Source organism: Hyaena hyaena, unplaced genomic scaffold (assembly GCF_003009895.1).
Source record: "Hyaena hyaena isolate Hyena2069 unplaced genomic scaffold, ASM300989v1 scaffold_25, whole genome shotgun sequence".
Classification (NCBI taxonomy): domain Eukaryota; kingdom Metazoa; phylum Chordata; class Mammalia; order Carnivora; family Hyaenidae; genus Hyaena; species Hyaena hyaena.
The window spans coordinates 1,465,959-1,490,271 of NW_024080657.1; the positions used below are offsets into that span (position 1 = coordinate 1,465,959).

At 59.3% G+C, this 24,313-nt stretch overlaps 1 protein-coding gene across 5 annotated transcripts in view; it reads left to right on the forward strand.

The window, feature by feature from the left end:
* SRC (SRC proto-oncogene, non-receptor tyrosine kinase) overlaps positions 1-24,007 on the forward strand; it is a 51,533-nt gene extending 27,526 nt beyond the window's left edge. For all 5 annotated transcript variants that reach the window (XM_039227147.1, XM_039227150.1, XM_039227148.1 and 2 more), the window contains exons 3-14: positions 2,797-2,964; positions 3,830-4,087; positions 5,757-5,856; positions 13,115-13,213; positions 13,383-13,486; positions 15,284-15,433; positions 16,885-17,040; positions 18,884-19,063; positions 20,221-20,297; positions 21,035-21,188; positions 21,330-21,461; positions 21,760-24,007. In XM_039227147.1, the coding sequence (XP_039083078.1) occupies positions 3,838-4,087; positions 5,757-5,856; positions 13,115-13,213; positions 13,383-13,486; positions 15,284-15,433; positions 16,885-17,040; positions 18,884-19,063; positions 20,221-20,297; positions 21,035-21,188; positions 21,330-21,461; positions 21,760-21,968 (1,611 nt within the window). In that variant the 5' untranslated portion in view covers positions 2,797-2,964; positions 3,830-3,837 and the 3' untranslated portion in view covers positions 21,969-24,007. The remainder of the gene's footprint in view (positions 1-2,796; positions 2,965-3,829; positions 4,088-5,756; positions 5,857-13,114; positions 13,214-13,382; positions 13,487-15,283; positions 15,434-16,884; positions 17,041-18,883; positions 19,064-20,220; positions 20,298-21,034; positions 21,189-21,329; positions 21,462-21,759) is intronic.
* The last annotated feature ends 306 nt before the right edge of the window (positions 24,008-24,313 follow it).

Sequence of the window (24,313 nt, forward strand, 5' to 3'; positions counted from 1 at the left end):
CGTGCACAGGTACCTCCTGTGCACAAGCCCTCAGTCTGGAGGCTGCGGTCGGAAGGCTGGGGTGCGGGGCAGCTCCCCAGAGGAAAGGGGCCTCCTTCCTCTGGGAACCTCAGGCCCCCCGCAGTCCGGAGGCCTCACCACTTCCCCTCGGCCCCACAGGGGTCTATCTGTATCTCAGTGTGTGCAAATGGCGGAAGAGATGTGGGGTTGGCGCCTCTCAAATGGGCAACTCACGGTGACTTGGCGTTTGGGCCCCAGAACCAAAAGGCCCCGAGACAGGGTCCTGCCTCAAGAAAGGAGCCCGGGGTCTGGGAGGGTGCCGTCTCCCGAGGTCACACAGCGTGGCAGCAGCCCTGCAGGGGACTAGACCCCACCCTAAGTGTGCCTGTCCTTCCTCGAGCACATTCTGCTTTGTCGAGGCCAGAAACCCCTGGCTTTCTCTGGGAGGGGAGCTGCCTTCTCCGCTCATGCGCTGTCCGCCAAGGGCACCTGGCTGTTCCACGTGGGAGAGGTCCCGAGGGCAGGGAGGAAGGGCCCCCAGTTCCCCCGGCAGATCCCATGGGCAAGCCCCTGCGTCCTGCCTGTCCAGTGTGGTTCCCTGTCCCCTCTCGCCCTCGCTGTGTAACCTCAGACAAGTTCCTCAACCTCTCTGTGCCTCAGTTTCCTCATCGGTAACATAGGGAAACTGAGTATCTACCCTCCTAGATTATCATGAGGATTTGACGAACGAGTATTTGCAAACTGCTTGGAGCGGGACGTGTCTAAGGCCCAGGCCCTGGGGGTTTTTGAGTATCCAGGAAGTGACACTTGGTTTTCACAACATGACAAGACAGGAACAGAGCAGGATGCAAATCCTGTGTATGTTCGTTCGGTCTTTTGTCTACTCTGCAAATATTTCCAGAACAATTCGTAGGTACCGGGCCTGTCCTGGCCACTGGGGAGGTGGAGATGGATACGAGCCAGCCCTGCCCGCAGGGAGCTTCGACGACGCCACTAGATGGGTCCCGGTTTGTTTACGGCCGTACGTTCGCACGATGCCCGGGTGGTTGTCTTCCAGCGGCGGGCCTGGCAGTGAGCAGCCCTGTCCTGAGCGCGTGCCGTGTGCTGTCCTCGCTGACTCGCTCAGAGCCCTGTCGTGTGGGTGCTGCTGTCACCCCGCACCAACAGAGCAGGAAGCTGAGGCCTGGGTCCCCTGCTGAGATGGCAGGGCCGGGATTCAAACCCTCTGGTGCTCTAGCTCTTAACCTCCACGCGCCTGCCTCCCCACAAACACGTGTCACTTGTATAATCAGATTTAACCACAAAGACCAGCAAAACAAACAGAACAGAAACTCCACAAACCAACACTGAAAGCGGAGGCCGGGCCACCTTAGCTGGGTCGTGAAGGCCTTCTTGTACTTTTCCTGATGCCCCGGGAGGAGGGGTCTTGCTCAGTGTGAGAGGACTGGGGCCGGGGGCTGCCTTTGTCCCCCCACCCCGCACCTGCCCAAGAGGGTACGTGCGTCTCCTTGGTGCCAGGAGAGTGCTGGCCTGGCCCAGGCCTGGCTCTCCCTCTTTCTCCACAGCACACTGACCACTTACTCTTTCTCCTGGCCTTGATTACCTCCAGGGACAGGGGGCTCACCCTTCACCATTTAGTTCATTCTGAAGAAAGTTCAGGCTCCTAGAAAGTTCTCCATTTAAAACATCTTTTTAAATTATATTTCAAAATGTATTTTTACAATTTGTATTTCCTCTGAAGGTCCCACAGACAAATGTCCTCTGGCCCCAGGCCTGGCCAGTTCATCTCTGTGTCTCTCTGCAGACTGGCCTAGCTCCCAGTGCGCACTCAGTGCCGTGAATGCTGGATCAGCGAGCCACTGGGTAGGGAGTGCAGTGGGCAGGGCCGGGCCTCCAGCAAGCCGGGGGCTGCAGGTAACTGGGTCAGTAGGGCCCACGGGACACCAGCTCTGTGAGTGCTGATGTGACCGCAGTGGACTGGGTTGCCATAGAAATTGGTCTTCTTTGTCCATAGACCTGATGGCCTGTCCCTCAGGAGGCCCTGCTGATCCCTTGGGGCCTCCCCAGCCCCCCCCCCCCCCCCCATTCTCTGAGCTGGATGGTCCCTGGGGAGCATGTAGGCCGTGCTCACCTCGTGCAGCCAGTCAGCCTGAGGCCCGGGGGGTGCAAGAACTGGCCAAGTGAGGTTCACACGGCCGGGAGAGCTCTCAGAGCTGGGCCTGCTAAGGGCCAGCAGTCTCACCTAAGGCCTCAGCCAGTCAAGAGCACTTCTGCCCCTCCATGGGCTCCCAGAGCACATTCTGGACTGATTCCAGGGCCCTCGGCACCCGCTGGGGAGAATATTCAGAGCCTGCCTTGTCCGCATGTCCAGAATCCCACAGTATCAAGAAGCTGATGGGACAGGTGACCTGCTGCGCTCCCGGCAGGAGGGTACTTGCCTCATTCAGTACCATGGTCCTGGGCGATCCCTTCATTTCCAGTTGAGGAAACAGGGCACAGAGAGGTTAAGTCACCTGCCTGAGGCCACACAGCTGATGAGGGGCAAAGTGGGGTCTGAGCCTGGGGAGTCTGGCTCCAGAGCCCGCCCTTACCCACCGTGCCATACCCTGCCTTGCTTTTGCTCATACAGTGCTTTGCGAAGGTTGGAGGATATTTCAGGTCTGGGAAGCTCTGAGCACTGGAACTTTCAGTCAGAGCCTGATCAGTTGTGACCCAAGAGTCAGAGCCTTGGTGATGTCTCTTTCTAATCATACCCTCACGATGGCCCTGAGAAGTCTCTTCATCCCTGTTTTGCAGATGAAGACGTCGAGGCCCGAAGAGGGGAAGTGAGTTGCCTAGGGTCACATAGTGGGGAGAAGTGGAGCAGAGCCTCCAGTCCCGGACCCCTGACTCCACCCCTGGTGTCCTTGCCGAGACCTCAGGCTGCCTCCCAGATCCTCCGGGACAGCCCCTGCCTTCCACCAGGTGAGGTGACGACCCATCAAGGCTGCCAAGGTGAGGGAGGAGGGAGGCGTGGCCACGACGGTGGGGAAGGCCAGGCTCGCTGGGAGCTGAGGCCAGCCAGGGTCTGTTTGTTGGGAGGTGGGAGGCAAAAGAGGGTGACAGGGCTGTGGGCATCACTGGGAGGTTTTCAGCTTGTTTCTTTTCTGGACCACATGTTATCAAGGAGAGGTACAAAAATCCAGGAGGACTCAGGCCAGAAAGGATTTGGGGAAAATTTCCCAAGGGGACGACTTTTAAGCTGAGGACTGAAGGAGGCCTGAGTTATTCTGGTGAAGTGGTCAGGGAAGAGCATCCAGGCAGAGGGAACAGCATGTGCAAAGGCCTTGTGGCTGGCGTGAACTCCCAGACATCTCTCCTTTCAGCCTCCTGCTATATCGCTGTCCTGGTTGCATATCCCAGCACCTTTCCCCTTGGTGACAATTTCAGTCAGTCATGTATTTGGTCAGCAAGCCCTCAGTGAGCCTTCTCCTATGTGCTGCGTGCCTGGGATATAGACATGACTCAGATACTGTCCCTGCCCATGACAGACAGAAACTGACTCAGGGGAAGGTGGGGGGAGGTTAGGGCTTCTGATTATGAGTCATTGCTTCTGCGCTTGGCCCCGTACCAAGGAAGCTGCTTAAGGGTTGTCATTATTCCCATTTTACAGATTTAGAAACTGAGGCTCTGAAAGTCTAACTTACCCAAAGAGGCTAGTACCCTTCTTTGGGCCTCAGTTTCCTCATCTGTAGAATGGGTGGGGCCAGATGCTGTCTAAAGGGCCCCGGCCCAGCAGCCCTGCCTGGCCCCAGAGTCCTTCACTCCCAGGGTGCTTTCTCATCTCCAGCCAGGACCATGGGCAGCAACAAGAGCAAGCCCAAGGATGCCAGCCAACGGCGCCGCAGCCTGGAGCCCGCTGAGAACAGCCACGGTGGTGGTGGGGGTGCCTTCCCCGCCTCGCAGACACCCAGCAAACCAGCCTCCGCTGATGGCCACCGGGGCGCCAGTACGGCCTTCCCCTCCGCAGCTGCCGAGCCCAAGCTGTTCGGGGGCTTCAACTCCTCGGACACAGTCACCTCCCCGCAGAGGGCGGGGCCACTGGCTGGTCAGTGGGCCTGGGAGTGTGGGTGCCTGAAGGGGCAGGGACAGAGGCTGTAGGTGTCTTGGGTTTGGGGACAGTTGGGAGTTTCCTGGAGGCTGTGGGTGGGGAAAAGCTTTGTAAACTGGAAAGTGTGGTGCACATCCCCTTGCCTTTGAGGGTGAATCCAATGCAGAGTGTAAAGGCGTCCGGAGATACGCGACTGACCGTAGCAGGGAACTGAGGCCCAGAGAGCCAGGGCGCTGTTTGCTTAGGGCAGTACAGGGACCAGATCTGCGGCTGTTTTTGGCTCTGGTCAGCCCAGAGACGGGTCAGGACAGGAGGCCTTGGGTGGCAGAGCGGGCAGGGCAGGTTAGGAGGGAGAAAGGGAGCTCTGGTCCTCAGGCGGCCTGCCCAGCGCTGAGATGCGCCCCTGCGCCCTCTGCTGGCATCTTGGGGGTATGGCAGCTCCGGGCAAAGGGTGCTTAGAGAGAGATGCCTGTGTGGTTCCCCTACCGTCCCCCACCCCCCAAAAGACACGTAAACCCCTGCATTCTTACCTCGACATGCTCAGGACGACGTACAGTCAGCAGCTCACTCCTAATATATCTGTGCAGACACTTTAACAAGCTGAGCTGGAAACACCATCAGAGATACTCGAAAGTACCGTGCATATAGAGACACACTTAAGGACACGTGGACGTGCACAGATACACACCTAACACAGATGTGCACAAATAGAAACACACATGCACAAATAACCTCAGCATCCCGGATTAGGACACACACACGTGCAGTCAGAAGCCCCTCAAGGCCGCACACAGGACACACACACGTGCTCGGCTCTGAACACCATCACGGATGCCCACAGGCGCACAGAGGCACATGCATGTGGTGAGGGCAAACACACACGGGGACGCTCACGGGTGCCTCAGGCACGTGCCCGAGTGACGCAAACAGGCCCGCGAAAGCACCCGTTCGTCTGTGGTGTCCCTCCTGTGGGCTGGACTCTTCGGGTGCTGGGGACACAACAGTACATAGAAGAGACAAACCCCGATGGGGGGAAAGACAGAGCAAGGCGTGTCGACTGGGGAGCATGTTCGAAGGTGGTGCCACTGAGAAGGAACAGAAAGGGCAGGCAGGGGCTCTTGGGGCGGGTGTGGGGTGAAGGTTGTGGTTAAAACGGGGGACAGAGAGGACCTCTTTGAGGGGACGGACACTACCTGGAGCCGAGATCTCCCCAGACACGTAGAAGCACCGAGAATCACACACAGAGGAAGCCGGGCAACCCAGCTGGGTGCAGTTTCCTTCATTTGCTGGTTCATTCACCTGCAGTTGCTTCTTGAGCACCTACTGTGTGCCAGGCTCTGGGAAGAACACGGAGATGCCTGGGGGCCTCTGGGCTGCAGGGAGGACGGGCACTGGACAGAAGCCAGCACTCAGAGCCAGCCAGAGCCCGGCGGGCATGTTCCTATGTGGAGAGATGCACATGCCTCCCACACACCCTCACAGGGCTCCCTGACACACACACACCAGGGACACGCTGCGGGTCACCCCCTCTAAAGGTGGCCACATCTCCGGGCTGGGCTGTGATGGTCGTGAGAAACCCTCCCCCATCCCGCCCAGGGCCATCCTGTGCACCCCCTTTTCAGGCTGCGGCCCTGGCCATTGTGACACGCCCCACCCCTCTCTGCAGGTGGAGTGACCACCTTTGTGGCCCTCTATGACTATGAGTCTCGGACAGAGACTGACCTGTCCTTCAAGAAAGGGGAGCGGCTCCAGATTGTCAACAACACGTGAGTGACCCCCTTCCCCATCATCCCTTGGGGCCCCATCCCTGGGACTTGGTCTTGGGCCAGAGCCACTTCTGAGCACCCCAGAGCCAGGGGCAGTGCGATGGGCAGCAGGCAAGGCTAGTGTCAAGGCCGGCCGAGGTCCGGGGAACTCTCCTGGGGCTATGGGAGATGAGACAGGCAGTGCTGCCCAGGGCTCTGGGAGGGCTCCCAGGGCAGGGATCTGGGCTGAGTAACTCCTCCCAGAGGGGCATGTGGTCAGGGCATGACCTGGGACTGCAGAAAACGGGGTGCCCTCCTTAGGAGCCTGGGGCTTGAGGGCCGGGGGCAGCTGGCTGAGCCAGAATGTCTAGCTGCAGGGGGTGGGGCCCGAACTGGGAGAGGCGGGGGACCCGTACTGGGCACTCAGTGTGAGGGGCCTGTGGCTGGGCGTGGGATGAGACTGGAGATGGGGGGTGGATGTCTGGTTCATCTCTGGAGACCCCAGCCTGGGAGTGGGGCGTCCTAGGGCCAAGCTGGCTCTGGGGCCCCTGTGGGCAGGAGAACAGGAGCAGGCGGGGAATGAACTAGGGGTAGGAGGGGCTCTAACCATGAGGTGGGGGCCCTTCTCCTCTTTTCTGCTCTCCCTCCCCTGTCAGGAGCACACCGGGGGTGGGTGCAGGCTTTGGGCCATATGCCCAGGGGTGAAGGGTGGGGAGCTTCAAGGGCGGGGCAGAGCTCAGCACCTGCTGCACTCCTGCCCTTGACAAGGCCTGCTGTACCCCCATCCTCAGTTGAACCCCCCCCCCCCCATTCCTGGCTCAGCTTGCCCCCTCCAGCACTCTCTCAGCTCTCCCTCTCTCTGCTTCTCTCTCGCTGGCCCTTAGGAGGAAGGTGGATGTCAGGTGTGTACTCACTGCTTAGGCGGCGGGCTGGGTGGGCGGCGCGTGGCTGCTTGAGGGAGTGGGGCTGCGCCTGCATGTGCTTCCTCTGCACCTCCCTGCCTGTGGTCTTTGGCTCCCTTGGCTGTCCCCCCGCCCCCCCCACGCCAGCCTACCCAGCCTATGCCCTTCCCCCAACCAGCATGACCAGGTCCTGACCTTAACCCTGGGCTGAGACCGGGGAGGGTCCTACCCTCCCGCTCGCACTCAGCGCCGTGCCTCCTCCCCATCCACCTTCTTGCCAACCTGCCTGCCCTCCGTCCTGACCGGTCAGCACACATTGAGTGCTGGCTGCACCCGGTGAGGCCTGGGTGGAGAAGGACCTTCCTGGAGCCAGTGTGGCCGGGGGTGGGGGGTGGGGGGGGGACAACTGCAGTCCAGGCCAAGTGACAGGCAGGGTCCGCTCAGGCATTTGGTCCCTGCGGTGTGCTCCCCTCTGGTGGTGGCTGCAGGGACTGGAAGGTTCAGGCAGGTCCTCCAGGGAGGAACAGTGATGCTTTGTAGCAGGCGGAGGTGGCGGAAGGCAGGCGCTCTCAGAGGGGCGGCTGATGGAAGGCTGCAGGGCTGGAGGGGGCTGGACGCTCTCAGGGCTGGGAGGAGGCAAGAAGGTGCCGGAAGATAGAGTAGAATTGGTCCCTGAGCGGCTTCAAAGGCCTGGCTAAGGAGGTGGGACGTCACCATCTCCAGGAGCGTCCTGCTTGTTGGTGCCTCCCGACCCCTGTGCATGCTGTTCCCTCTGCCTGAAACACCCTTCTCCCGTCTCTGCCTGGCAAACTCCTATTCATCCTTCAAGATCCAGCTCAGGCCTGCCTTCTCTGTGAGGCACGAAGGACAAGAGGGGCCAGGTGCTGTGCCAGGCGTTTTTTCCCCAGGTCCTTGTATTTACTCCTCGATGCAATCCTGCCAGGGCTGTAGTGACGGGGGAGGGGCTGTCTCCATTTCGCAAATGAGGAAACTGAGGCTCAGGGATGTGAAGGCTCTTGACCAAGGTCACACAGCTACCAGGTAGCAAAGCCAGGATCGGAACTCGGGCAGTGGCTCTCTCCCCTCCCCCAGCCTCTCTCCCTGGGGGTGGAGGGGGCTCTCCCCCCTTTCCAGCCCTTGCGTGTCCGAGCCCATCCCCGTATGGTTTCAGCCCTTTGCTGCTGCCTCCCCCAGACCAGACCTGCTCTCAGGTCTGCCACTTGTGCGGATCCCCGTCGGCATGGTGGGGGTGCTGTGCTGGTGTCACCAGGCAAGCTGACCGTCCACCGTGCTCTGTGTGCGAGCCTGGTCTTGCGGGAGCCCTTTAAGTGGCGTTGTTTTATTGACATGTCACCACAGCCCTGGGAAGTAGAAACTCTTCTTTGCTTTATTTGCACGTGAGGAAACTGAGGCCCCGAGAGGTAGAGTGACTCGCCCCAGGTCACACAGCCAGCGGTGGCAGAGCTGGGGGGTGGGCAGGCCCTCCTACCCACGGCCCTTGCAGGAGGGCTCGGAAGAGGTGCACGCCAGCCAGGAGGAGGGAAGGGCCCGTGCAGAGGGGGACGCATCAGATCGGTGGCTTAGAAGTTCCAGGGAGAATCTCAACCAGTGATGGGAAGGGCACCCAGGCCAGGGCCGCAGCCTGAGCCGAGGTGTGGTGGCAGGGAAGGCTCTGGAAACTTTGGTTCTATCTCTTTCACCTACAGCCAGAGGGCGGCCCTCACCCTTTCCTTTGTCCGGCCCCTCCCCTCCCTTCTTCCTGCCTTTTAGGATGGGCAGGGGGTGTCGGGCCAGGCCTGTCCGTGGGAAGCCCTTGGAGAGCAGTGAGGCGCCTTGACTGGAGGTGGGGCACCAGGAACCCTTCCCCCATCGTGACGCTCAGCCACCCCTTTGCCTGAGAAGTCAGGTGGCCGTGGAATTGGGGGCTGGTACCAGAGGAAGGGGAGGGATAAGGGGGTGGGGGGCTTAGTGACAGATGGGCCACCTAAATGTGAGGTGTTCAGGTGTCACAGCCACCCAGGGACGGCCTTGCGTGTCCTTCCCCCATTATGGATTATTCACTCCTCCCACCCCCTCCACAGGCCCCTGTAAGAGTGAGGGACTTCCTGGGGCCGGGCTGGGCTGGGCTGGGTGTCAGGGAGGGGGAGAGCTTCAGGGCCAGCCCAGCTCCTGACAGGGTTTGGCCAGGGCTTGCTGGGTCGGGGTCCTCACAGCAGCAGGGCCTGGTGATCTGCAGGCCACATGGCCCTTGGGTCCCAGAATCCCGTGTGCCGTGTGGCCCTGGGTCTGAGGAAGCCCAGTGGGGACTGAGGTCTGACCCTCCCAAGTCCTCAGCCCTAGAGTCTGGGTCTGTAAGAGTCGGGGCCCTTCTGAGTCTGACTCTGGGTCATCCCCTGAACTGCCCCTTCCTCCCAGCCAGATTCCAGCAGCTTCTTTGGGGGAGCCCTCCAGCAGGCACTGATGCCTGCCCCTCACTCCGGACACTACACTTCCACTCTCTAACATGGGCCATCTCTGGGTGCTCCTCACACAGCCTGCTCTGGCCTCACCCTGCCCCCACTGAGCATGTGCCCAGGCCTCAGGGTGCCCTGACTTGTCCCCAGAGTGCTTATCTGACCAGTCCTGAGGACCCCAGTGAGTTTAATGTAAGTGCCCAAACCAAAGTAACCTCCCAGGTTGAGGCTGCCATACTCCTGATCACATGCCACCTTGGCCAGCTCAAGGCTTAGGGTCCTAAGAAGAAGATCCTGAGGCTCAGAGAGGCCAGGTCAGTTGTCCGAGGTCACACAGCTAGTGAATAGCAGTTGGGATGTAAAATCGTAGCTGGAGGATTCCTTCCTGGTCCAGTGCTTTTCCTCTGGCCACACGTGGGAAGATGAGGGCTGGGGCAGGGAACGTATGTAGCTGCCTCCTTTCCTTCTTCCTGTCCTGATAAGGCCCATGCCCCCAGGGAAGGTGCTGGACGTAGTAAATCAAGTCTGGGTGTAGGTTAGTGTCCCTGCTGACTGGACCCACCTGAGAAGCCGTGGGGACCCTCATGTGGGACCAGCCCCCGCCCTTGGCAGCTCCCCAAGGCAGGTTTGAGCCTCCGAGACCACTGATGCAGGGAGGTGGGGCTAATCTCTCCATTTCACAGGTGGACCTGGATGATAGTCACGGTAATGACCTCGACTGACCCTAAGCTGGGCTTCTTGCTGACTGTTTTATACACTTTGCTTGCAAGGGAGATTCTGTGACTATAAGGGATGAGGAAAGTTTTATTTTGTTTGCTTATGTGAGGAAATTAAGACTCAGAGAAGGTAGGGTGCTTGCCCAAAGTCACACAGCAAATCCTTACTGGAGACAGAGACTGAGCGGCTTTGGTTTTTGTTTTTATTTTATTTAATCAATTTGTTTAGCTGCTTTGGTTTAAAAAAAAAAACAACATTTTGGATTGTGGGGAGGGGTGCCATAGAGATACAGGTTTAATTGTTTTTCCTTTTTAAGCCAAATCAAGATAACTAACAGCTCAGGTACACTGAGCCCCTATTATGTGGCAGGCCCTGCGCTGGTATTTTACATCCTTGGGTGGAGGCATGAGTATCCCCATCCTCCAGATGAGGAAAACCAAGGGAAGGTCAAGGTCACATAGCCTGCAAGTGATGAGCCGGATGGTTCCCAGAGTGGTCTGACCCGGAACTCCAGCTCTGAGATGCCTATCAAGCTGGGACCAGGTCAGAGTTGGACCTTGGGTCCATTGTGAGATTATGCTGGCCCTCATCCCTTTCTTGGGAACTAAATAAAGCCCCAGACCTGGACTTGAAATCTCAAACTCACATGGGGGCTGACGTCAGGGAGCTGGGGGGTCTACTGGCTGACGTCTGGGTACCAGCAGGAAGGCCTCCCCTGCCTTGATTCTGGGGCCCTGCCCGGCTGGCCTCTGGGCACAGGCTCCTTGCCAGCCTCCCACTCTGACTGCATGGTTAGGGGCTCCCTAGAGGCTGGCCAGTCTGCAGGCTTCGGCTTTGTCAATCTGTCTCATTTTGTATCCTCTGACTTAGACCTCGGCCCTGCTCCCTGACCCCTGCCCTGCTGCCTCCTCCTCTATCTTCCCCTGGCTTTCCCAAGGGCCCTTGAGCCTTGGAAGTGGCCTGGGGACGCTGCAGGGGCCCAGGAGGGCCTTCTGTGTCTGGCTGTGGACACTCAGGCCCTGGTTCTCAGCCTTGCCCTGCCGTTGATTTGCTGTGTGTCTTTTGGCAAATAACTGCCCCTCTCTGTACCTTATTTTCCCCTTGGTGAAATGGAGACTTTGACTGGAAGGTCTCAGCTGTTCCCTGTGCCTTGAGTTCTTGGTCTGTAGCTTTGGGCAAGCCTCTGCCCATCTCTATGCCTCAGTTTCCCTACTGAGAAAGTGCTAGGTTACTCCAGCCTGGGTGCTATGTGGCCTTGGGCTGCTCCCTTGACATCTCTGAGGCACAGTTTCCTCATCTGGGGGCTGAGGCTTGCCTTCCCTGCAGGGTGGCCTTGAAGATCAAATGGGACGGACAAATGTGGACACCCCTGGGTGTTAGCACAACAAGGAGATGGACGATGGCCCTAGGCTTCCAAGGGCTTTCCTTGAGCTTTGCCTTGCCCCCTTCCTCCCGAGCCCTCCCTCTCTAGCCGAGGCTACCATGTGAGCTGGTGCCTCTGCCTGAGTGTCCGTGCAGCAATCGCACGGCTGAATTGGCCCTCACAGCCCAGTCACGCTCCCTTTGCTGTCCAGAGGGTACCCTGTACCCTCTCTGGTTCAGCCTCGACCCCCCCACTGAGCCCACAGGTCTGGGTGCTCACCTGTATTCTGACCAGTCTTTGGAGAGCTCTCGAGGCTGCCTTTTCCTCACCTCAACTTCTCTATCTTCAAAATGGGCTGAAGAATATGGGTCAGAGGCAGCTCAGAAGAAGTAGGAGCCAGCGATCTGGGTTCAAGTCCATACTGTGCAACTGTGAGCAAGGCCTTTTCCTCTGGGCCCTGGCAATGAGGAAGGGGGAGCCCACCCTGCTTACTGTGTGTCTTCTAAGGGTCATGGTCATGGTGAGGTCCAAAGGCAGCCTTGGAGAGAGAAGCTCAGCAAGCTCTTGAGCACCCCCGTACCCTGTAGGGGAAGATTCCTTCTGGTCTGGGAGTCCGGAGCCTGGGCCTGGCTGTGTGACCTTGAGCAGAGGCCTTTGCTTCTCTGGCCTGTGTTTCCCTCTGTATGGTGGGAATGGAAGGGGGCTGGACCCTATTTCTCAGGCAGCCTTTCCCACTGGCCTCCCCTCACTCCCCCGGACCCCTCCCCATCTCCTTTGGTTGCTTTGGATGTGAGGCCTCTGTGGCTGCCCCGCCTTGTCCCTGGACCCCTGCACCGCCTGCTCTCCTGCTCTCTTCCTCGCTCTTTCTGCCTCTCTCTCTCACCACCCCCATCTCTGCCTCTTCTTTCCTGTTGGGCTCTCGCTTTCTCCTCTCTCCTCTGTGTCTCTGGACCCCCGCTCCAGCCAGACCTGGTTCACATTCAGATGGCTGCAAAGGTACTTCGCCCCCTCCCCGCTCCCACCCAGGCCCAGGGGACCCGACCGTGCAGGGAGCTCCTGTGTCCCTGTCCCCATCTCCTCCTCATGGGCAGTTAGTGTAGAAGTGCCCTGGGCACCGGGGCTCTGCCACCTCAGCCCCTCTGACATGACTCTGTGTGACTCTGGGCAAGTCCCAGCCCCCTCTGGCCTCAGTTTCCCCCGTAGATGGGTAGGCTGCAGGAGGAGACCCATAGTTTTCAGCCAAGGAGCCCCTTAAGTATGAGCAGTGATAGGTGACAAAGGCAAGCATTGCTCTAGTTTGCAGGGTTAGTGCCTGGATTGTCACCAAACCCCCAAAGGGGGCCACCCCCTACCTCCACCCTGGTCTCACCAGCTTCCAAATCTCAGGGCTTTGGGATGGCTTTGATGATCTGATCTGGCATCTATCTGAGGCAGGGATCATCTCTCCTGGTACAACTTGCTTGCTTCCCAAAGATGGGGAGCTCCCTCCCTCGTTCCCGAGACAGCCCTTGGCACCTTGAGATGGCTTTGTCTGTAGGAAGGGAAGCAGATTACTTGCTATCCCAGGACTCTGCCCCGGTGTATTTGGGCCTCAGGCTGACCAAGGTCAGTCCTCTCAGTCCTGGATGATGTGCATCTGAGTCAGCTCGGGCCAAGAGGCATCTGGGCTGGGGAGAGAGAATTCTGGGCCGGCTTGGCCTGGCAGCACGGTAACCAGGCTGGTCCCGTGGCTGCCGGCGCCTCCCTTGGCCTTGGGGACCGCAGCACAGCACCTGCGAGGACGGCAGCATCGGGGCCACCACTGACGGCTCCTTCTCTCTTGCTCCTTCCCCTCCCCTCCTTAGAGAGGGTGACTGGTGGCTGGCCCACTCGCTCAGCACAGGACAGACGGGCTACATCCCCAGCAACTACGTGGCGCCCTCCGACTCAATCCAGGCCGAGGAGTGAGTACGCACTCTGGTGCCCTGCCTGCCCGGAGCTGGTCGGGGGCTTCTCCGCCGGGCTGGAGTGGGTGGTCTGGCTGCCAAGGGTCCTGGCCGCGTCCTAGAGGGAGGTGCTCTGGGTGGACAGACGCCTGAATCACTGACCCCACCCTCCTTCCTCCTGTCCCAGGTGGTACTTTGGCAAGATCACCAGACGGGAGTCAGAGCGGTTACTGCTCAACGCGGAAAACCCGAGAGGGACCTTCCTAGTGCGAGAAAGTGAGACCACGAAAGGTAGGAGCACTCCTGCTGGCCAGTGGGGACTGAGTCTTTTGTGCCTTGTTTGAGCTGGGTGTTGTAGAACGAATAGGAGTTTGGTACCTGGAGAGGGGTGGGAAGGGCCCTCCAGGGTGGAGAAAGTGCTAAGATCAAAGGCAGGAGGTATATTTGAGGAACACTGAGTTGTCTGGGGTTGAACACTGTTCATCTCTGGGGCCCAGAGATGCAGCAAAAGATGACACCCAGCCTCTCTGGCCTCAGTTTCCTCAGATGAGGTATGGGCACAGGCTGTCAGGAGGCCTGAGGGTCACACAACAGAAGACTGCTTCCCAGGGTGGGTGCTGATGAAGCAGGCCCCTCTTCTCCGTCTCCAGGGGCTTCTAGAGCTGCCCTTCCCCAGCAATCCAGACCCCTGTCCTCGTTTGTGCCTCCCCCAGCCAGAGAATACAGACCCCCGCCTTTCTCTCTAGTCCCCCTGCTAGTGGGTCGCAGGCCATCCATCACCATGGAAACGGAGCTGGGCTGCGTCCTGTGGGCCTGGGGCTCAGCGGGAGATGGGAAGCGGAGCATCCGTGTCACGTGTGTGCATTTATGGCAGTCGTGTGGCCGTGCACACCACACGTGGGTCCAGGCATGTGTGTGTGCCCGTGGGGGTGGAAGTGTCTGGTTCTTGCTGGTGGGAGCGGGTAGTTGTAGGATTGCCTTTGGGCCTGGGGGGCCTGATGGCCATGCCTGCATGTGCGTGCTTGTGGTCAGGGCTGGCTTTCGGCTCAGGCCACTGGCTTCCACATGAACGTGGCCTGGGCCATCTGTTAGTCATGCTCGCCCAATGCAGGCGTTAGAGGCCTGGTCACAGTCCTGTGTGCCTGACTTGCTGGGTGACCGGAGGCCAGCTGCTTTCCCTCTCTGGGCCTTGTTTTCCCCTTCTTGGCACTGGAGTTTGTAACCCCCACCTCAGGACTATCCAGAGGGCCCAGGGGCTGTGGGTGCTGGGGTTCTAGCCTGATGCTTGCACCCTGCCTTCTGAAAAGGGCCTTCTCTGGCTGCTGGAGCCTCTACCCCAGGCCTCTCCTGGGCTCAGGTTAACAAAGGCTCCTGGCCAGGCCTGTTAGGAGGAAATGTTTCCAGCCAAATCTTTTCCAGGCTCAAGAGAGGCAGGGAGGAGGCCACCAGGGCTGGCCCATCTTAGCCTTGGCAGCCTGGAGGCCACACCCAGCACCTGGCCTCCTGCCCATGACTGCTGCAACCTTAGCCAACCACCCGCCCCTGCCTGCGCGTGGAGACTTCAGGAAGGTGTGGGGCACAGACAGTGCTCTTATGAGAGGGGAAGCAGTTAAGCCAGGGACACACAGCCACAAGGGCCATTCCTGGCTCCTAGCAAACATTCACTGAGCACCTACTATGTGCCAGGCCCTCTTATATGTGGTCTCCAATCTTCCCAGCATCCCTGGGAGTAGCCCCATTGTACGGATGAAGAAACTGAGGCCCCGAGAGGGCAAGCGACTCATTTGTCCAGGTCACATGGTTGGGATACACACTCAGGCCTGGGAGGACTTGCCAGGGCCAAGGGGGCATGTGGAGGTTCTCTGACCAGGTGCCCCTTTGCTCACTGGGCCTGCCTTGGTGGCTGCGCAGGGGCTGGGTGCTCAGAGGCAGGGCAGACGGGGCCTGGCCATGCCGGGGCTGGGGCTGCGGCTCTGGCCTCCCTGTCTTCTGTGTCGGGCGGGCACAGAACCGCACTTAGTGCTGCGGCCCGGGGGGCAGGGTGTGCTGGGCACGGGGTCACGGCGCCTCTCTGACCCTGCCTTGCAGGCGCCTACTGCCTCTCCGTGTCCGACTTCGACAACGCCAAGGGCCTCAATGTGAAGCACTACAAGATCCGCAAGCTGGACAGCGGTGGCTTCTACATCACCTCCCGCACCCAGTTCAACAGTCTGCAGCAGCTGGTGGCCTACTACTCCAGTGAGGGCGGGGCAGAGTGCTGCGGGGAGGGGGGCAGAGCCCCAGCGGGGGTGGGGGGCAGCCCTCCTCCGAGGATCCCTGGGGCTTTGGGGCCAACAAGGGCTAGGGCTTCTGTTATCCCCAGAGTGTGGGGTCTTGCCCCCCTCCCTCCTTCTTCGTCCTGCCCCTCCTTCCTTTCTTCTTTCTTCCCCCTCCCCTCCTCCCTCCCCCTCTTTTTCCTCCTCGTTCCTCCCCGGCCCCTCCCCCTACCATGCCCACCCTCCTCTTTCTCCAGCTCAGCAGCCCGGCCGGCCGCCTGGAGGGGAGCAGAGAAGGGAGGGGGCTTAGGCCGGTGTCATTTGTTTCTGCAGCCCTAGGACCGGTCTGGACCGGTCGCGGTCGCGGGAGAGGAGGGGGCGGCTACACCGGCTGCAGCAGAGGGAGAGAGAGCTGCAGGCAGAGGGAGCGAGGGCAAGGGCTCCGGTACACACAGGGGCTCAGGACGTGGGCGTGTGTGCGGGTGTGGGCGTGTGGGTGTTATCCGGACACTTCAGGGCAGACCCGGGGGGCACTGGGGTCTGCGCGTGGGGGCAGGTCTGTGGGTGCCTGTGTGCATGTGGCCATGGCCGTGGCGTCTGTGTGCAGGTGTGGCCTGTCTTGAGAGTGCCAGCAACTCCCCGTCCCCTGCCACCCCCTTCTCTGTCAGCTGGGCCTCCTGACACCCTCTGACCCCTTGGCCACCAGTGTAGGGTTCCTTCTGAGCACCGATCCCCCCACGTTAAAACCCTCCAGAGATTGCCTTGGAATCTCAGGATAAAGATCCCTGCATGGCCTCTGAGGCCTTGGCTGCTCTCAACCTTGCTGGCCTCCCTGCCTCACCTGGGGCCCCCTGTTCCCATTCATTCCCCTGCAGCCCCTCTGGCTTCCTTTCATTTCCTACAACCCTGAGGCTTCTTCCTCTCTCAGGGCCTTTGCACATGCAAAGTGGTCCTAGTCCACCGCTCACTCTCCTGCAGATCCAAGCTCAGGCACCACTTCCTCTGAGAAGCCTTCCAAGACTCCATCCAGCCCACCTGCTTTTGCACACACTGCTCCCCTCTGTCCCCGCTGGTGGTCCTGGGAGGTGATTAAGGGAAGTTGGGGTCCCCCTGCACTGCGAGCTCCCTGAGGGCAGCATTCCACTGGACTTGTCCCCCACTGCATCCTTGGGACTCACCTAGATGGCTGCCCTTTAAAGTCTGATGAATGACCGAGTGAATAACCTGGCGAGCAGATGCCTGAGGCAGTGCGGGCCTACATGGGGTGAGGGCGTGTAACACGCAGGTGTGGATGCCTGGCCTCGAGGGCATCCTGTGTGTGCCCGAAGCCCATGTGCATACATGCCACGTGTATGTCTACACACAGACACCCTGGGACAGGGTGGCCTCAGGGCAGACACCCCACTGAACCTACCTCCCTGCCTCTGTCTTCAGAACATGCCGATGGCCTCTGCCACCGCCTCACCACCGTGTGCCCCACGTCCAAGCCGCAGACTCAGGGCCTGGCCAAGGATGCCTGGGAGATACCCCGGGAGTCCCTGCGGCTGGAGGTCAAGCTGGGTCAGGGCTGCTTCGGAGAGGTGTGGATGGGTAAGGCCTCACCCCTGCCCCTCAGAGGAAATCACGATCCCCAGGGGTGTCCCCCCTCGAGAACCAGGCAGATGACCATGCCATGTGGCAGCCCAAGGCCCCCCCTCCCCCATACCTACAGGAGTCACAGTCACCCTGCCGAACAGTGGGCTCTGTTTTCAACATGGTGCCCCCCTCACCACACACACTTCTGCAGACCCTGGTTGCCAAGAGCGGCTCGGGGCTGGGCATCGTGGTCCCTGAAGGCTCACTGTGCGGTCTGGGCCAGGTGGCTTCACATGGAGCCTCGGTCTTCCTCAGGGTAGAGTGAGGGAGGGGATGAGAGGAAACACCCGTGGGGTGTGCGAGAATGCTGGCCCAGCACGTGTCCGTGCTTTAGCGCCCAGCTGCAGGAAGAGAAGCCTCGACTCGCACAGGGACTGCTTGAAAGTGCAAAATCTGGCATGTTCCGGGCCTATTCACAGTCTCCCGTCTAACCCTGGGGAAACCGCAAAACTGTCCTTGAAAACAAACACCGTGCAGCCCTGACAAAACCCCAGACCACCTCCTTTGGACACAGAGGAATCAGGGCGGCTGGTGTGAGGCAGGCATGACAGCTGTGGGCTGGTGGCTTCTGCAGGGGAGTCCCTGTGTGCTGTCATACAAGCCACTGTGTCCACCCGGCATCTCTGCTTCCTTTCCTCCCTTTCGGGGGAGGGCAGAGAGCCTTCCTGGGTAGGAGGCCCTGCAGGGGCAAAGGCCTGGAGGCTGGGGGCCAGGCCAAGTCAGGAAAGAGGAGGTGTTGGACTGGGGACAGGGGCGAGGGATGAGAAGCCAGGTCCTAAGCACGGATGCAAAACGAGCACCTGAGCAAAGCCTGGGGAAGTCCCCGGCATCGGCTGCTCTGGTGGCTGCAAACCTCGGTCCTGGCTTGGGTGTGTGGTGATGAGCAGAGGCTGCCCGGGGAGATCATGGAGTGCCAGGTACAGGTCCCCAGAGCTGGGCTGGGAGGGCCCCGGACGGGGGCCCAGAGACTGTGAGGAAGGGACCCGGGGCCACTCAGCAAAGGCCCTTGGGTCCAGATGGGACAAGCACTCGGATTACACACGCTGGTCTAGAGTACAGCTTCCCTCAAGGCCTCCCAGTTTGAAACCCAGATAATAACGAAATGACAGCTGCAGCTAATCGTGCCCTATAGTGGGCTTGGCCCCGCGCCGCAGATCTCATTTAATTTGCAAACAGCCCCATCCGGAGACACGATGGCATCTGCGTTTTCCAGATGAGAAAACAGGCTCAGAGAAGGGAATTGAGACTCCACCGTGGTCTCACTGCTGTTGGGGTGGCAGAGATGGGCGTCCAGCCCTGGCCAGTCTGACCTCCAAGCCCTCGTGCGTAGTCCAGGCCTTCCTTTTTCAAGAGCAAGCTTGAGATAGTCCGGCTCTGCTTCACCCCAGCCCTGTTTATTTGCTAATGCCTGACTCACGTGCTACCTGAAGAAGCGGGGTCCCTCAGGGGAGAATGGTCGAGTCGGAGCCATGGTCTTCGTTCTCTTAGGCGAATGTGCTGCTTCTTGGGACAGTCCTAACAGCCACATCCCAACATGGGCACTGTTTCTTGAGCACGTACCAGAGACTCATTTAATTCTTGCAGTAGCCCTCCGAGGAGTGTCCTATCAATCATTGTGCCCATTTTATGGGCGGGGACATTGAGGGCTCAGAAAGGGGCCAGACCTTGGCCGGGCTTGTCACATGGCTGGGGAGGCCAGAGTTGAAACTGGTTACCGGGCAGGCGGATCCTGGGTCCCCGTGGCACAGGAATGGGGGGGTGGGCTTCGCTGAGGCAGCCTGCACCCCTCCCCATACAGGGACCTGGAACGGAACCACCAGGGTGGCCATCAAAACGCTGAAGCCAGGTACAATGTCTCCAGAGGCCTTCCTGCAGGAGGCCCAGGTCATGAAGAAACTGAGGCACGAGAAACTGGTGCAGCTGTATGCGGTGGTGTCTGAGGAGCCCATCTACATCGTCACGGAGTACATGAGCAAGGGTGAGGCCTGAGCGACTGGCACAGAGACGTGCCCCAGTCCCTTGCTGGGCAGGAGGGGACACAATTCACTTCCCCCCAGATCTAGAGTGTATATTTTATTGTATTGTATTTTAATATTTTATTTTATTTTATTTTATTTATTCTATTCTATTCTATTCTATTTTTTATTTTTTTTTATTTCTTAGAGAATACAAGCTGGGGAGAGGGGCAGAGGGGTGGGGGGTGGGGTAGAATCTTAGGCTCCATGCTCAGCACGGAGCTCGATCCCACGACCCTGGGATCATGACCTGAGCTGAAATCAAGAGTCTGATGCTCAACCGATTGAGGCACCCAGGCGCCCCTAGAGTGTACATTTTAAAAGGTGGAATGGACTAGAACCAACTTGTCACGTCAGTGGAAAGTCAGACCAAAGGTTGCCTTTCTCATCTTGTTTTTAATGATTTCCCGCAGTGCATCTTGTCTCCCCCAGCTTGCTGGTTTTCTAAAGCCATTTGCCATTATGTGGCTGAAAGAGAAGTCCCCCAATCCTCCAAGCGGAGCCACTTCTAGGTCAAGCCCCTGGCTTGACCTTTACTTAAATGTTAAATCAATTATTCAAAATTCTGCTTTTTGGAGGTGTCATTTACAAAGGACAAAATACACCCTGTTTAAGTGTCCAGTTCTGTGAGTTTGATCAAATGGACACTCTGTGTACCCTTTACCACAGTGAAGATGCAGGAGACCCCATCACCCCAGAAAGCCCCCTGGTTTCCCTTGGCAGACAGTACCCTCCAGCCCCAAACCCAGGCAGTAACTGATATGCCCTCTGTCCTCATAGCTTTGTTTATTCTAGAGTTTCACATATGTTACCTTCTACATCTGAGGTTCGCCCTTGTCATGGGTATCAGTAGTTTTTCCCCTTTTATTGCTGGGTATAGTAGTGCGGCACAGGGATGGGCCACAGCTTCTGTTCCCTTGGAGGTCGACATCTGGTTGTCTGACATCCTGCTTTGCCCTCTGAGTGACAAATGCCGAGCGGGGCTCTGTTCAGAGATGGGCTTATGGGAAATCTGCTGTGCCACTTGAAGCAGGGCTGGCCGGCGAGGCGGGTGGGATGTGTGGGGGTCGCTGCTTCCTGGCGCAGGGAACACAGGGCTGCTTTCTTTCTCTCTGTCCAGGGAGTTTGCTGGACTTTCTCAAGGGGGAGACAGGCAAGTACCTGCGGCTGCCGCAGCTGGTGGACATGGCCGCCCAGGTGAGTCTGCCCCTCATACTGCCCACAGCCTTGGCCCTAGAGTACTCAGACCCACTTAGCTCAGCCAGTTCTGGCCTGCTGAGGGCCCCCTCCAGGCAGCCTGCCTTGATTGCCACCCACACTCTCTGATCTCACCACTTTTATCACAGAGACCGTTTATAGGTGCTGTGAGTGGTGGTAGCTCTGGGCAGAGTTTAAAAGAACCCTTAGCTGGGCATGAGGAGTCAGTGACGCCTCTGGGGCCTCAGGCCACGGTTTTCTTCTCTTTAAAGGTTCCTCAGTCACTCAACAAACATACATTAATACTTGCTTGCTGTGGGTGGTGCTCAACAGTCATTCATGAATCCTTATCACTATCGGGGGAGGTGGGGATGGCCCTCATTCCATTTGACACATGAGAAAACTGAGGTTCAGAGAGGGGCCTGGGGGCAGCAGGCAGGACCTGGCACTCCTTTGCATCTGTGGGGCACCTGGCACCTGCCTCTTCAGCGTTGCCCTGCTTCCTGGGTGGTGTCTTGTGCTTCCCCCCTGCCCTCACCCTTCATCCCGTGTCCCCTCTCCCCGCTGCACTTCCTGCTTCCGCGCCAACGGCTTTACTGTAAGCTGACCTCCCTTGCCTGAGGACCGGGAAGGGCAGGGCAGTTGACTGGCTCTCCACCCCTGGCCACATGACTCGCGGTCCGGAAAGGGGCACGGGGCGGTCCCTGAGCCGGGTTCCTTGGGTCCTCTGCCCGCAGATCGCCTCGGGCATGGCCTACGTGGAGCGGATGAACTACGTCCACCGGGACCTCCGTGCCGCCAACATTCTGGTTGGGGAGAACCTCGTGTGCAAAGTGGCTGACTTCGGGCTGGCTCGGCTCATTGAAGACAATGAGTACACCGCCCGGCAAGGTGGGCAGGGCCTGGGTCGGTGCCAGAGGACCTTCTGCAGGCCTGTTTCTGCGTCTGTCCGGTGGGGACGAGAGTGGTACCTCCTGGTGGCGCCGTCATGACACTCTGCTCCGCCTCCCCTGAACTTCCTCCCTACTGCAGGTGCCAAATTCCCCATCAAGTGGACGGCTCCGGAAGCCGCCCTCTATGGCCGGTTCACCATCAAGTCAGATGTGTGGTCCTTTGGGATCTTGCTGACGGAGCTCACAACAAAGGGACGGGTGCCCTACCCCGGTAAGAGGGCTCCTCAGGCCCGTCTTTGGTCCCTGAACCCCTCTGCCCTGGTGACCTTGGGCAAGTCATACCCCTTCCCAGGCCTCAGTTTCCCCAGCTGTAGAACCAAGAGGTTGAGCATCTGATCTTAGAATCTCTCTGATCAGGGCTCTCAGCCTCAGGGAGGTGGCGACTCACACATGGTCACACCCACTCTGTCCTGGGCAGGAGTCCCTGTCCATTGTCCCCATCACCATCTGCCCCCCTGCCCCACTTTCCTCACCCGAGCCAGCCTCCTCACACCTCCCTCTACCCACAGGGATGGTCAACCGTGAGGTGCTGGACCAGGTGGAGCGGGGCTACCGGATGCCCTGTCCGCCCGAGTGTCCCGAGTCCCTGCATGACCTCATGTGCCAGTGCTGGCGGAAGGAACCAGAGGAGCGGCCCACCTTCGAGTACCTGCAGGCCTTCCTGGAGGACTACTTCACGTCCACCGAGCCCCAGTACCAGCCTGGGGAGAACCTATAGGGAGCACACGCCATGGGGCCAGACTGGCTTCTTGGCTTGGATCCTGGGCCGGGCGGCCTCTGATGGAGGGTCTTGCCACCCTCTGCCTGCCCGCATCGATCCCCTCTGGGGGGCGGAATTGCCAGTGATGAGGCCCCTCCCTCTTTTGTGGCACGGAAGGGCCTGGGGCCTGGGGCAGCCTTGAGGACAGGGCTTAAGGCTGGCACAGTGACTGCATCCCAGCACCTGCTCCAGCCACATGTGCCCTCCCTACCTTCCCTCCTGGAGCTCTGTGTGCCTCTGCGGGAGGAGCCGGGAGGAAGGACGGGCTGAGGGCGCCCTTTCCCAGCCTCGGTCTGCTCCTCGCGTTGACTCCTTAACACTCCCACGTCGCCCCACGTCTGCCTCCAGAGCTGGCCGAAGAGCCTTTCCAAAGAGGAGTGATGGGCACCTGGCCTCGGCCTGCCCACCACCCTGCCCTTTGCCGTCCATTTCTGAAACACCTGCTGGTGGAAGCTGCCGGGTCCAGACCCTCTGCCGTGGCTCCCAGGCTGGGCAGCTGAGGCCTAGCTTGACTTGATGGTGGGTGGAGTGAGCACCCCCTCTCCAGTCCTGTTCTGAGACCCAAGGGACCCTTTGAGATCACCAATTCCATGTCCTCATAGTACCGGTGGGGAAACTGTCCAGGGAGGGGATGTGACTTGCCCCACGGCCAAGGAACAGTTCAGGGCTGAGGTGGGTTTGGAACCCGGTGCTCCCTCTGTCTTCCTCAGGAACCAACAAGATTGTCCTTGGAGGCACCACAGACAGACTGGGGCAGCCCAGGGGGCCAGGGGCCTGAGGCCGAGTTCGAGATAACAGAGCCCCACCTCCACTGCCTGACTGGCGGGGCTGTTGTGGGGGGAGGGACTGGAGATGGACGTAAGGTGCGGCCGAATGAGGGGTGATGACGCCAGTGTCGGGGAGTAGATGTTGATCAGAACGTGAGTGGTTTTTTTCATCCTTGGAGCTAGCCAGCCATGAAAGAGTGAGCTCCCAGGCTCTGGAGGCAACCAAGCCGAAGTAGAAGATCCACGTGGTTGGGCGGCCCTGGCCTCAGGTGGGAACCCCAGGTTCTCCTTCCCCCCTGTTTGTCCTGTGTCATTTCAGTGCCCCTGCTCTCCTCCTTCACTTAGCACCCCTGAACCCGTGAGTAGGGAAAGGCGTTCCTATGCTGGAGGGTGGGTATCAAGTTCAAGTGTCCACTGCCGTGCACCAGGCCTGGCTGTGTGACCTCGGGTGGCCCCTCCTTCCCGTCTGGGCTGCAGCATCTGCCTCCATGCGTGGCCGTGGCCTCTGCAACTTCTCTGCCCCAGACCCTGCTGCCTGGCGTAACCCTGGGGAGCCCAGCCCGGGGCAGCAGGAGACTGGCGCTAGCTCTGATGTTGGGCCTTGGGGTGTGTGCTGGCTCCTTCCCGGGCCTCAGGGTGCCCCATCTTAAAAGGGGTGGCTGACAGTTTGTGGGCATCTTGCCAAGGGCCCCCTGTGTGTGTATGTGTGTCATGTGTGTGCACGTGTGTGTCCATATTTAACATGTAAAAATGCACCTCCCCCCGCTCTGTTCCCCAGACATGTTGTACATTTCACCCACAGCCCCCATCACAGCAATAACGTTCCCGCTGCCAGGGGCTCTCGAGCCAGCCAGGCCCTGCCAGCGGGAAGGGAGGCCACGTGGTGCCTGCCTATGAGATTTCAACTTTTCCTTTCCTACATGTTTATGACGCAAGTCTGCTGTCCGTCCCGGTCAAATCTGGGCTTGCTTACCCAGGCGCACTCAAGTCCCCTTACAGCTGCCTGGGGCCCTTTGTATAAGGTGTCCTAATACTGTCTTTTTTTTTTTTTTTTTTAATAAACAGTGTTTTGTAGATTTCAGATGACTATGCAGAGGCCTAGGAGACCCCCAGCTCTGGGCAGGGCCTGGGGGTCCCGCATTCCATGGCCCAGGCTTGGGGGGGAGGGGAGGGATCCAGAAATTGGTTGTACATACTTTGCATATTGTCTGATTAAACACAAACAGACCTCAAAGCGTGGCCTGTGGTTTACTGGGCATGTGCTACGTGCTGGAGAATGAGAGGGGTGAGCTATGAGGCCAGGCTAGTCAGAGGAGCCTTTATTCGAGCCGCACCAGTGGCAGGTAGAGGGCGTCAGGGCAGGGGGAGACGTGATCAGATTGGAGACAGCCACCTGGGCATGCGGCCGTGTGTGTGCACCTGCGCCCGTGTTTTCGGAGTGAGCGCATCTGTCAGGGGTTCTGCTTGTGTCTGGGACGCACCGGGGAAGCCACGACTCCCAAAGTGTGACCAGGGCACAGATACCCCTGACGGATG